The sequence below is a fragment of the Balaenoptera acutorostrata genome, chromosome 11 (assembly GCF_949987535.1).
Source record: "Balaenoptera acutorostrata chromosome 11, mBalAcu1.1, whole genome shotgun sequence".
NCBI lineage: Eukaryota > Metazoa > Chordata > Mammalia > Artiodactyla > Balaenopteridae > Balaenoptera > Balaenoptera acutorostrata.
In genome coordinates this window covers 31,210,753-31,224,905 of record NC_080074.1, presented here as the reverse complement: position 1 = coordinate 31,224,905, position 14,153 = coordinate 31,210,753, and the positions used below count along the sequence as shown (strand labels likewise).

Genomic DNA, 14,153 nt, shown 5'->3' with positions numbered 1-14,153 from the left:
AACGGCTGGTTCTTTGACAAGATAAACAAAATTGATAAACCATTAGCCAGACTCATCAAGAAAAAAAGGGAGAAGACTCAACTCAATAGAATTAGAAATGAAAAAGGAGAGGTAACAACTGACACTGCAGAAATACAAAGGATCGTGAGAGATTATTACAAGCAACCCTATGCCAATAAAATGGACAACCTGGAAGAAATGCACAAATTCTTAGAAAAGCACAACCTTCCAAGACTGAACCAGGAAGAAATAGAAAATATAAACAGATCAATCACAAGCACTGAAATTGACACTGTGATTAAAAATCTTCCAACAAAAGCCCAGGACCAGATGGCTTCACAGGCGAATTCTTTCAAACATTTAGAGAAGAGCTAACACCTATCCTTCTCAAACTCTTCCAAAATATAGCAGAGAGAGGAACGCTCCCAAACTCATTCTACGAGGCCACCATCACCCTGATACCAAAACCATACAAAGATGTCACAAGGAAAGAAAAGTACAGGCCAATATCACTGATGAACATAGATGCAAAAATCCTCAACAAAATACTAGCAAACAGAATCCAACAGCACATTAGAAAGATCATACACCATGATCAAGTGGGGTTTATCCCAGGAATGCAAGGATTCTTCAATATATGCAAATCAATGTGATAAACCATATTAACAAACTGAAGGAGAAAAACCATATGATCATCTCAATAGATGCAGAAAAAGCTTTCAACAAAATTCAACACCCATTTATGATAAAATCCCTCCAGAAAGTAGGGACAGAGGGAACTTACCGCATCATAATAAAGGCCGTATATGACAAACCCACAGCCAACATTGTTCTCAATGGTGAAAAACTGAAACCATTTCCTCTAAGATCAGGAACAAGACAAGGTTGTCCACTCTCACCACTATTATTCAACATAGTTTTGGAAGTTCTAGCCACAGCAATCAGAGGAGAAAAAGAAATAAAAGGAATCCAAATCGGAAAAGAATAAGTTAAGCTGTCACTGTTTGCAGATGACATGATACTATACATAGAGAATCCTAAAGATGCTACCAGAAAACTACTAGAGCTAATCAATGAATTTGGTAAAGTAGCAGGATACAAAATTAATGCACAGAAATCTCTTGCATTCCTATTCACTAATGATGAAAAATCGGAAAGAGAAATTAAGGAAACACTCCCATTTACCATTGCAACAAAAAGAATACCTAGGAATAAACCTACCTAAGGAGACAAAAGACCTGTATGCAGAAAACCATAAGATACTGATGAAAGAAATTAAAGATGATACCAACAGATGGAGAGATATACCATGTTCTTGGGTTGGAAGAATCAACATTGTGAAAATGACTATACTACCCAAAGCAATCTACAGATTCAATGCAATCCCTATCAAACTACCAATGGCATTTTACACAGAACTAGAACAAAAAATTTCACAATTTGTATGGAAACACAAAAGACCCCGAATAGCCAAAGCAATCTTGAGAAAGAAAAACGGAGCTGGAGGAATCAGGCTTCCTGACTTCAGACTATATTACAAAGCTACAGTAATCAAGACAGGATGGTACTGGCACAAAGACAGAAATATAGATCAATGGAACAGGATAGAAAGCCCAGAGATAAACCCACGCACATATGGTCACCTTATCTTTGATAAAGGAGGCAAGAATATACAATGGAGAAAAGACAGCTTCTTCAATAAGTGGTGCTGGGAAAACTGGACAGCTACATGGAAAAGAATGAAATTAGAATACTCCCTAACACCATAACCAAAAATAAACTAAAAATGGATTAAAGACCTACATGTAAGGCCAGACACCATAAAACTCTTAGAGGAAAACACAGGCAGAACACACTGACATAAATCACAGCAAGATCCTTTTTGACCCACCTCCTAGAGAAATGGAAATAAAAACAAAAATAAACAAATGGGACCTAATGAAACTTAAAAGTTTTTGCACAGCAAAGGAAACCATAAACAAGACGAAAAGACAACCCTCAGAATGGGAGAAAATATTTGCAAATGAAGCAACTGACAAAGGATTAATCTCCAAAGTTTATAAGCATCTCATGCAGCTCAATATCAAAAAAACAAACAACCCTATCCACAAATGGGCAGAAGACCTAAAAAGACATTTCTCCAAAGAAGATACACAGATTGCCAACAAACACATGAAAGGATGCTCAACATCAGTAATCATTAGAGAAATGCAAATAAAAACTACAATGAGGTATCACCTCACACCAGTCAGAATGGCCATCATCAAAAAATCTACAAACAATAAATGCTGGAGAGGGTGTGGAGAAAAGGGAATCCTCTTACACTGCTGGTGGAAGTATAAACTGATACAACCACTATGGAGGACAGTAAGGACGTTCCTTAAAAAACTAAAAATAGAACTACCATACGACCCAGCAATGTCACTACTGGGCATGTACCCTGAGAAAACCGTAATTCAAAAGAGTCATGTACCACAATGTTCATTGCAGCTCTATTTACAATAGCCAGGACATGGAAGTGACCTAAGTGTCCGTCAACAGATGAATGGATAATGAAGATGTGGCACATATATACAATGGAATATTACTCAGCCATAAAAAGACGTAAAATTGAGTTATTTGTAGTGAGGTGGATGGACCTAGAGTCTGTCATACAGAGTGAAGTAAGTCAGAAAGAGAAAAACAAATACCGTATGCTAACACATATATATGGAATCTAAGAAAATGGTTCTGAAGACCCTAGGGGCAGGACAGGAATAAAGACACAGACGTAGAGAATGGACTTGAGGACACGGGGAGGGGGATGGGGAAGCTGGGACAAAGTGAGAGAGTGGCATGGACATATATACACTACGAAATGTAAAACAGATAGCTAGTGGGAAGCAGCCACATAGCACAGGGAGATCAGCTCGGTGCTTCGTGACCACCTAGAGGGGTGGGATAGGGAGGGTGGGAGGGAGATGCAAGAGGGAGGAGATATGGGGATACAGTATATGTATAGCTGATTCACTTTGTTATAAAGCAGAAACTAACACACCACTCTAAAGCAATTATACTCCAATAAAGTTGTTTTTAAAATAAATAAATAAAATAAAATAAAATCAATTCAGTGGCTCATGACCAGAATTTTGAAAAATGAAAAAGAACAAAACAGAAAAGGATATACATGTAGTAAAGGTGAACTGTTTTTTGAAAGCTTACTTTGGTTAGTTTTAAATTCACATGAAGGAGTATGTTCTTCTTTGTTCCTATGTAAAGTTCTTTCTTACTGAGCGTTGAGCTAAAATCTCTGAAAGTCAATGGTTCTCTTAGGAAATGCAGAACGGGAAATGGATTATTCACAAGAAAATAATGAGTAAACCAATGACACTAGACATGATTAAAGCATATTCCAGAATAGTGAGCATGAACTGAAGAGAGGACTTGAGGTGCAAGGGTGCTGAATAAAGATGAATCAGGGAGAGGTATGTGGGACAGATAAAGGGAGAGAAGACAGAAGCTGGAGAAAAATCAATTTGCGTGAAATGGAACAATCACCATCCTCATCAAATGGGCATGATGTGAACAATCACAAAAAATATCCCTGTGAAGATCAGCAGGATTCAGCCACCAATGGGTATAAAGCATGTTCTCCAAAGGAGATGGCTAGATGATCTACTGAGAGTGCTGGCCCCGCCATCCAAATACTAAAACTTCTATTTATTTTCAAGCTGAAGAAATAACTATGTATCATTGCATACAATAACCAGTTAAGTGAATCTATGGTTTACATTATTTTAAATAGTAGAAGCTGTAAAGACAGCTTCCCCTTACCTCTCGCCCTGCCCAGAATATCAGAGATTTGCTCTCTGAATTACATAAAGCAAGTCTGAACTCAAGAACAGATGAAGGTTGAAATACTATATTGACCACTTTCACCAACCTTGAGGCAGTGCTAAAATATTATCTTCCAAATAAAGCACTACAGTGGTCTTACTGGTTAAAAATATAAAAATGCAATACTTGGGACTTCCCTGGTGCTTCAGTGGTTAAGACTTTCACTGCAGGGGGTGCGGGTTTGATCCCTGGTCAGGGAACTAAGATCCCACATGCTTGCACCGTATGGTCAAAAAATAAAATAAAATACAATTAAAAAATAAATAAAATAAAATACAATTAAAAATATATTAAATTAAATTAAAATCAAGTGATGGCACGGGATTCCCCTGCTGCAGACTGAAAAGAAAAAGCAATACTTTTTAATAGTGTGCAAGAATGACAGACTCATATCAGAAGATGAAATTTACCAGTCATATTTCAAGAAAAACTTTTACATAACTGGTGGATGGAAGTGAAAATAAGTATCATGATTTAGTGAGTACACTAAAATCTTCCACTTGGATTTACCTAATGTTGAGTTTTTTCCAGCTATGAGAGATATTAAAACCAAGTTCTGAAAGAAAACAAACTTAGACCCAAATCAGGCTAAATCAAGATTATAAAATATAATCATGTATATTCAACCATTCAATAATGATGGTTTTTTTAAAATTTTATTTATTTATTTATTTATGGCTGTGTTGGGTCTTCGTTTCTGTTCAAGGGCTTTCTCTAGTTGCGGCAAGCGGGGGCCACTCTTCATCACGGCGCACGGGCCTTTCACTGTTGCGGCCTCTTCTGTTGCAGGGCACAGGCTCCAGACACGCAGGCTCAGTAGTTGGGGCTCACGGGCCTAGTTGCTCCTCGGCGTGTGGGATCTTCCCAGACCAGGGCTCGAACCCGTGTCGCCTGCATTGGCGGGCAGATTCTCACCCACTGCGCCACCAGGGAAGCCCAATAAGGATGTTTTAAGGCTACTAAAAATCAAAAATTTAAACGTTCACCTTTTTAATCTTTAATTTCTATTTGTGTATGTGTTTTAAAATGCTCACAGTATAAATAACTTTAAACATATATAATTCATAAATGCATAAATGCATCATTTGGAGACGTGTGCCCATATCTTTTCTTTATAGGCTAAATAACCAAAAAAGTTTAAAGACAATGCAACAGAGGTTAAGGGAAAGGAATTGTGAGACAATTATTTAATTTTCAGCTTTAAATCTCACATGCATATGTATTTATAACTAAACTACTGAATATTTCAAAAGAGAGTGTGAAACAAGTTAGTGACATATTTCATTTCATATATGGTTCTACTTTATATTACACAGATAAAGTTAGAATGATCTTGAAATAGACAGTATTAAAGTATTTCTAGAAACTGAATCTTTTTCCTACTGATGACCATTACAAATTTTTAAGGGAGCTGCAGGGAAAAAAGAAAGTAATCTCAAAATCAAAGTTAGGAAAGGACTGTAGTTTACCAATTATACATGGAAAAAAAAGTATTTTAATAATGTTTTCAGTGAAGTCCAAGTGTAAATACAATAATAAAAATCGATTTTTACTGAAGGTGCTCCCTTGTAAACATATTCGCCTGAGAGGTACACACCATCTAAATTCAGCCTATGCTCTCTAACACAGGGCAAATATGCCATTCTAAAATCCCCTACGTGATTCTTGGGTGGTATATCAAGTGTATATATTAATAGCATAGAAAAGCGGTTCTCAAAGTGTTGTTTAGGAACTCCAGGGGGATCCTCGAGGTCAAAACTATTTTTAGAATAACACTAAGATGCTATTTTGCCTCATATTTCATGAATGTATAGTGAAACTTTCCAAAGACTACATTACATGTGCTAAATACAACAAAATGAATGCAGAAGCAGATGAGAATCCAGTTATCTTCAATTAAGCCAGACCTCAATGAGATACAATGACGTTACAAACACCACTACTCTTCATTATTTCATTTCAAACTTCATTAATAATTAATTATAGTAATTATAATTATATATTATAATATTTATTATTTTTAAATGCACTGATAAATATTTTTAAATTTCTCAGTTTTAATTTAGAATACAGTAAATACCTACAGATATAACTCACATAATCAAAACCTCTTTGGAGTTCTCAATACTTCGAGAGTGTAAAAGGGTTCTGAGACCAAAGAGTTTGAGAACCACTAGTTGTATACAGTGACTATAGATTTATGTGGGTTATAGTGCTTATTTTCACACTAAACAGTACTAGTAAGAAATTTTGATAATTTGGATTTCTATGACTATAGATTAACAATTAATGGATTTCCTTTTAAGCAAGTATCCACTTCTTAGTGTTAAACATAACATGATGAAAAGATACATGAAATATACTAATAAGTGTTTTTAAAAAAAATGCAAACACTAAATAACTTTTACCATGGAGCAAAAATACCTTTATATGGTTTATTAACACCTTCTGGTAGATTCTGAGCCTCTTTAAGGGCCTTAAGACACCAACAACTCTAGATTATCTTCTCAGTTGGATCTAATACCAGTTATCTCCTTAAGCAAATATGAAAAAGGGCCTGTCACTATATCCTACAAATGAAGCAGTCTGAATTCCAAGATTTGCCCAGATCCCGTTAGTAAGAACCTACTCCCACTGAAAATATTTTTCTTCACTTTTCTTATAGTCTTGGGAAAAAATGTTAAAAGTAAAAAGTTTTTAATCATCTGCTAACGCACTCAAGTCTAGAACACCAATTCCCAGTATTCTATAATGACAGTTGGATAAACCAAGCAGTAAAGAATTTAACTGCATGTTGCTAAACATGGTATCACCTCCCTTTCCAGACGAAAAGACACACACACTTACACATCCTCACACCCACCCACTTGTGCACACATACATATACATGAGCACCACAGACACATACACAAAAACATTAAAAAAATCTCAGAGGATATATATCAAAATGATAACCTCTAAAAAGTGGGATTTTCAGTAAATATGATTTCCTTTGAATTGTCATTTCCCCCCCTAATTTTTCAACAGCAAAACGTGTACCGCTTATTTAATAAATAAAGGTTTAAAAAATAATTTGGCTCAATACTGATGAGAATATTGCCTAAATCCTTTCTTATCTACATCAGTGATTCTCAACTGCAGGTAATTTTGCCCCCCCCCCCATAGGATACCTGGCTACCTCTGGAGATACTCTTGGTTGCCAAGGTGACAATGAATGTTCTGGTGCAAAATGTCAACAGTGCCCCTCTGAGAAATCCTGATCTCCACAGACTTCAGCCTCAGATCCGCTTGCTTATGCTGTGACCCACTACCTCCTCCCCCCCGCCCCCGCCAAAAGTTCTCTCTCACATGAGCTCTAGGCATACCTTTGAAAGAATTACTTTAAATGATTACCTAAGCCAACTTTTAGAGTTAGCGAATATTTATTAAACTCTTCATAACTTGAAAGGCAGAAGAATGAAGCTTTCACAAACAAAAATATTTTGGTGAATCACTCTTCTGATATATAAAATACTAATGGTTCACTCTATAGCTACTTAAATATAGTGACCAAAACCCAAGCTAGATCTCCAGGCAGTTATAGAATGTAATGTTGGAAATACCCATTTTAAATAATTTGTTTTAAGGGAAAAGAAGAAGAAATTTAAAAGAGAAATGAAGGGGTACTTCCCTGGTGGCGCAGTGGTTAAGAATCCGCCTGCCAATGCAGGGCACATGGGTTCAATCCCTGGTCCAGGAAGATCCCACATGCCGCGAAGCAACTAAGCCGGTGTGCCACAACTACTGAGCCTGCGCTCTAGAGCCCGCGTGCCACAACTACTGAAGCCCGCGCACCCTAGAGCCCATGCTCCGCAACAAGAGAAGCCACTGCAATGAGAAGCCTGTGCACCACAACAAAGAGTAGCCCCTGTTCTATGCAACTAGAGAAAGCCCGCGCGCAGCAATGAAGACCCAACGCAGCAAAAGAAAAAAAAAAGAGAGAAATGAAGGACATAGAAAGATAAGAGAAAAACAAAATCATGTGCAGTTATAGGTTAAAGCAGAGTTACCATTCTATATTTTTCCACTGGTCAGAATACTTTGTAGAACAAACATTTCTAAGATGGCAAGGAAATTATCCAAATCATGTATATAACAAAATATATATAACATTTTGAGAACTTGAAAAGTAATAGATTAGGGAAAAGAATAAATTTTTGCTTTCATAATGATTTTCCAAAAGATTAAAAAAAAACACCCCAAATTAAAAACTAATTACTTCACAATAGTGTTCTAAAGAACTTAAAAATCATGATGACATATAACACATCATATATATGGCTTAGTGCTTTGCCAGACACAGCATATGCATACACGGGTAGGTTACTTAACCTCTGTGTCTCACTTGTAAAATGGAGGTGACACTGTCTATCTTATAGGGTTACTGGGAAAATTATCTGAGGTAATATATTTAAAGAACTATTAAAAGCACTATTAGAATGATATCCAGTACAAAGCAGTTAATAAAAGCTGGCCTGCTATTGTTATTATGTATTAAGTAAGCAAATGCACTGAACTTAGCATCACACATAAGAGTCTTCCCTCTCCCCGCCCAATTTACTTACGTGCATTATCCCCTTCTGGAGGTTGATAAAAAGAAAGGCCCAGTGATACTATGGCTGCAATTTCTAATATAATTAAAGTGACATCTTGTAATGCTTCCCATACTAATTGAAGAAAGGTTTTTGGCTTTTTAGGAGGTATAAAATTCTTTCCAAATACAGCTTCTCTTCTCTCTATATCTGCAGGGTTTCCACTTAAACCTAATAAAAAGAAATAAATTTAAGTGAACAGTTTTACTACTTACAAATGAAAATATTTTATTCAAAACACATTCATTCTCTACACTTTAGATTCGTTACATTTAGACACAATTCATAAGACCCTATCAAAATGGTTTATTCTCATGAGTTAGACTAAGTGTACATAATTTAAATCACCAAAAAACATGTGCAATGCTTTAAGAGAACATTTTAAGTAGATGACACAAGGTTGAACTAAGAATTTCCACTTTTCCAAACTGCTTGTTTTTGATCATACTGTCTTACACCATCTTATAGACTGCTAGAGACCAGAAATGATATGAGTTTGACGGTTTTATATTGGAATTAAACATTTCCCTGAACTTTACTTACGATATTTTTCCTCCAAAAGTGGGGAAGTATATAACGATATTTATTTGATTTATTTATTGCATCTTGGTTAACTTAATAAGTAAAAGTCTTTTATTTTCATTCTTATTTGCTGAAAAACAATGAAAAGTTCATCCACTGTAAGCTCTAAAACTTCTAGTCTAAAAGGTCTGTTATAGGGAATTCCCTGGCAGTCCAGTGGTTAGGACTTTCACTGCCAGGGCCCAGGTTCAATCTCTGGTTGGGGAACTAAGATCCTGTAAGGCGTGGCACGGTCCAAAAAAAAAAAAAAAGGTCTATTATACTTCAATTGATAAAAGATTTGCAAGTCACAAAAAAAACAGGAGACTTAGGATGACCTTTCCTTCAAGTTTACTTTTTAGGATTTATTTCCAGTTAAAGAAACAGGTAGTGCTATTGACTGACCATCACTGTAAAGGAAAAGGTACCTTGTAGGACATACTATTTATTGCCTGGAGCATGGAATTAGAAAGCTATGAAGCAAAAGGTTAAGAGAGAGCTGGATGATCAAATTTGCCTTTCCTTCACCCTACCAAGCAAGTCCTTCTCTAATTTAATCCTGCTGATCCTGTCGAGCCTAGATATATCCCAACTAGTTAATGCAAAGCATGTACATATTTACATTATTGTGGGACTATGAAAACACAGGCAGCAGTGACAAATGACATTTTTCCTTAGTTTAAGAACACTGAAGAAGGGACTTCCCTGGTGGCGCAGTGGTTAAGAATCCACCTGCCAATGCAGGGGACACAGGTTCGAGCTGTGGTCCAGGAAGATCCCACATGCCACGGAGCAACTAAGCCTGTGCGCCACAACTACTGAGCCTGCACTCTAGAGCCTGCGAGGCACAACTACTGAGCCCGTGTGCCACAGCTACTGAAGCCTGCATGCCTAGAGCCCGTGCTCTGCAACGAGAAGCCACTGCAGTGAGAAGCCCGCGCACCGCAACAAAGAGCAGCCCCCACTCGCCACAACTAGAGAAGAGCCCACGTGGAGCAGCAAAGACCCAATGCAGCCAAAAATAAATAAATAAATTTTTTTAAAAAAGGAAAAGAACACTGAAGAAGAGGACAGAGATACCAGGATGACATGACTTTTAATTTATCATTATAAATTTAAATTTTATAATCCATTTAACCTCAACTCTTTATTTTTTGGCAAGAATTCATTCTAAGAGAACAGCATAGGAAGAAGACAGGGAAACAGCAGATCACTGTAAGGCTCTCGGCTTTAAGTGTTTCAGCTATTACTCTGGATGCAGAGGCGGGCAAAGAGCAGAAGAGAGAAAACAAAGGAAGTTCATTATTACAACAATGAGAGATGAATATACAGATCTTAAAGTAATTATTTACTTTGGTTTTTTATTTATTAATTACTTATTTACTTGTTAAAGACACCAAAAAGCTTCCAGAGAATGTTTTCACAAGCAACTGTAGCACAGTCGGGTCCACACTAGGCAGTTCAAAAAGCATCTTAGATTTCTGATGACAAAAGTCATCAACTGAAAGCTTCCACAGAGCTCTAGGCTTTGAGTCAGAGTCAATGGATAGAAAGGCAGTGAAGGACTGCACTGGAGTAGGGGACAAAGGACTAGGGGGAAAGACAATATGAGAGAGGAAACTTGCAAATTATAACTTAGAATCCACACACTGTTTCTTCAGGCGAGAGCAATGCCCCTCACCAATCCTGGCTGCAAACAGTTAACAACAGTCTGTGGTTTAATCGGGGGATAAGGGAATCGATGCAGTGAGGTTTCCCACAAAACAGAATGTATTTGTTTTAAAGAACTATACTTTGAGATGTTCTGAAATTATGTGCTTACTGCTTTTCAAATAAAATACCCTTTCTTTTATGAAAGGATGATATTAGACAGTGGGTAGGTTTGCTCTGTCTTATATTTTAATGCCCTTACAGCAAAAAAAAAAGATTGTTATCCCTCCCTGTGTCAGTCTCCAATTCTTTCTAAGAAGTATGTTTGAAGATACTGGTTCTATCAGTTTAACTCACCCTTAATAGAGTCTACCATTAACTACATAAAACACCTCAGTTTTAAATATCACCACTGCAACTATAAAAATAGTTGATTAAATCTTAACTTATATTGGTTGTAACAGGGGCCAATATTTTGTTAATGCTGAAAAGAACAGCCATAAAGCTAAAGATCGCTTAAAAATGTATCTTGGAGGGAATAAGGAAAGTAAAAAAGCAGCTGATCCAAAGGTTATCATAATTCTTCCTATGCTCCCACCACATATACAAGCACACACCTAGGTCACTGCACCACTAAAGCTGTCTGGTTTAGGAATTAGAAAACCCAGGCTCCAATTCACCTACTGAAATCTTGTGCAAGTCACTTAACCCCTTTGGGGTTGGGGGGGCATTAATATTTATTGGTATAACTCAGATAGTTTGGGAGGACCAAAGGAGAAGGTACAAAGTTTATAAACCATAAACTACAGGGCAACAGTTAGTTAAGGTAAGTAAGGAGAAAGACAAGTTACAGACTGAACACTATAGGTTTTAACTCCATTTTGGGGACAGCTGATTTCTATTCATGTAAAATAATAAACTCACATAATCTAAATATAATGAAGTTCAGAGTTCTGCAGCAGTCTGTCCCCCCTCCCCTGACTCCTGATACTTACTGAATATCTGCTACTTCCAGGTACTGTTCTACTTGCTAAAAAGCCAGTGTGAACAAAACAAGTCTTACATTCAGCAAGCTTATATTATACTGGAGGGAGATAAATAAAGAGACAATTAAAATAGTATGAAGAGAGGACTGGCATTTATTCTAAGTGCAATGGATACCACTAGAAGGCTTTATAGCAGGGTAGTGATAACTAATTTCATTTAAATTGTCTGAAGGATAAATTGAAGAGTTGGAGAGTGGAGGAAAAGACCAGCTGGGAGGCCGCTGCAGTACAAAGTAAGAGATGGTGGTAGTTTGCACCTGGGTTCAGAAATGGAGGCAGAGGACTTCCCTGGTGGCACAGTGGTTAAGAAACTGCCTGCCAATGCAGGGGACACGGGTTCGAGCCCTGGTCCAGGAAGATCCCAACGTGCCGCAGAGCAACTAAGCCCGTGCGCCACAGCTGCTGAGCCTGTGCTCTAGAGCCCGTGAGCCACAACTACTGAAGCCCGTGTGCCTAGAGCCCAAGCTCCACAAGAGAAGCCACCGCAATGAGAAGCCCGCGCACTGCAACGAAGAGTAGCCTGAGCGCAGCAACAAAGACCCAAAGCAGCCAAATAAATAAATAAATTAAAAAAAAAAAAAAGAAAGAAATGGAGGCAGAGTCACTGAGTCTGCCAGGTATCTTGTAAGGAGATCAGACAGAACTTGCTGAAGGAGTGGATGTGGATGAAAGAAAAAAAGAAGGATAAAGAATGATACCTAGATTCTTTTTTGTCCATGCACTCAAGTGGATGGATGATAGAGACATTTACCAAGATAGGGCAGGCTTTGGGAACTGTAGATTTGGGTGGAAAAAGGAAGGCAGGAGTTAATGGTTCTGCTTTATCGATTTAAACATGAGATCACCATTAAACAAGAAGCAGGAATGTCTAGTAGACAGCCGGTTATCCATATTCAGAACTCACAGAGAGATCTGAGCCAGAGAGTCCTCAATATACAGATGATTCTGGAGCCATGGGCCTAATGAGAGCTTCTAGAAAGCTAAAGTAAGTTGACAAGAAGAAAGCAGGGCTGAGGCAAGAGCCTTGGAGCACTCCAACATTTGATTTGAAGATCAGCTAGGGTTCTTAAAACACCAAAGAAAACTGAGAAGAAAAGGGGATACACATACACATGCACTTACAAATAGATTCATGCAGTATTACAGAAAGGGAGTTTTAAAAAAGATGATGTGGCTGATTATATCAAATGGTGTTACAAAAGTGGAGTAAAATGAAGACAGAGAATGGATAACTGGCTTTCACTAGATGGAGGCCGATGGCCTTGATAAGGAATCTTCCAGTGGAGGTATGGAAGAAAGTCTGATTAGAAAGAATTTGACAGATAATGGGAATTAGTTAAGTGGAAACAGTGAGTACAGTAACTTCTTCTAGGAGTGTGATGCAATGGAGAGAAACAAAGCAGTAAAAGTAAAATAAAGCAGTAAAGGTGAATTAAAATGGGTAAATAAAACCCGTTTTGCTTTTTAAAGATGAGTGACAGATATTAAGGCAAGTTATTTAGCAATGGAAATGACCAACTAGAGAAGACCACACTGGTGATACAGGAGAGACACAGGCTAGTTAATGTACAGCAAAGCCTTTGCAGAAGCCAGAGTAAATGGAATCCAGGGCGCGGGTGTTAGCCTATTATAGGTGTAGGAAGAGGCGCCACTGTGAGGGGGGAGAAAGCAAAGTTTGCGGGGAAGAGAAAGGTAAGCAGTTGGAACTGGTAATGAGACTACATGGTCCTAGTTTTAAAAAGAGAGGAGATATGATATCAAATCATTTAGAATAACATATGAATAAATATACTGAGAATCTTCTGCCTAGTCCTGTTGGCTCCGTTGATTGTAGTGTAGCAGCAATAAGGCCAAGGGCATTGATCTCATTAGGGCCCAGTTAGCTTGACAAAGAGAAAAAACAAAACCAGCTCAGAATATATGCTTTTGGGGTCTGGATCTACCATTCTATGAATAGATAATGGCTCAAGAATACTGTCTTTATGTGTGAAAGGGATAGATTATGGAATAAAATGCAAATTCTATCAATAGCTTGATGTTTTAGCAAAAAAAAAAAAACTGTAGCATTCCAACTGCTGGGGCTAATAAAAACATGTCTCAATTTTAGAAAATGAAGAGGGGAGAGTAATGGAATATAGAAAGCAGGTGGATTTAACTGAAAATCATGGCTATTACATAGCACATCCCAATCTTATCAAATTCTGTACTTGAAATTATGTCAGTATTTGTGTGTGTGTGTGCGCATGTGTGTGTGCGTGTGTGTGTGTGTGGAGTAGTGGTAGTGGTGGCAGCAGCCAGCCTGCATTCTTTAAGTGAGGGCCACAGGAAAACACACAGATCAAGAAAGTATGTGAAAATTTGTGTTTGTGTTCATTCTTCCTGAAAAACA

General features: G+C 37.6%; 1 protein-coding gene across 4 annotated transcripts in view; it reads right to left on the bottom strand.

The window, feature by feature from the left end:
* ATP2B1 (ATPase plasma membrane Ca2+ transporting 1) overlaps positions 1-14,153 on the bottom strand; it is a 131,506-nt gene that overhangs the window by 52,615 nt on the left and 64,738 nt on the right. For all 4 annotated transcript variants that reach the window (XM_057556106.1, XM_057556104.1, XM_057556105.1 and 1 more), the window contains exon 3: positions 8,481-8,678. In XM_057556106.1, coding sequence (XP_057412089.1) covers positions 8,481-8,678 — 198 coding nt within the window. The remainder of the gene's footprint in view (positions 1-8,480; positions 8,679-14,153) is intronic.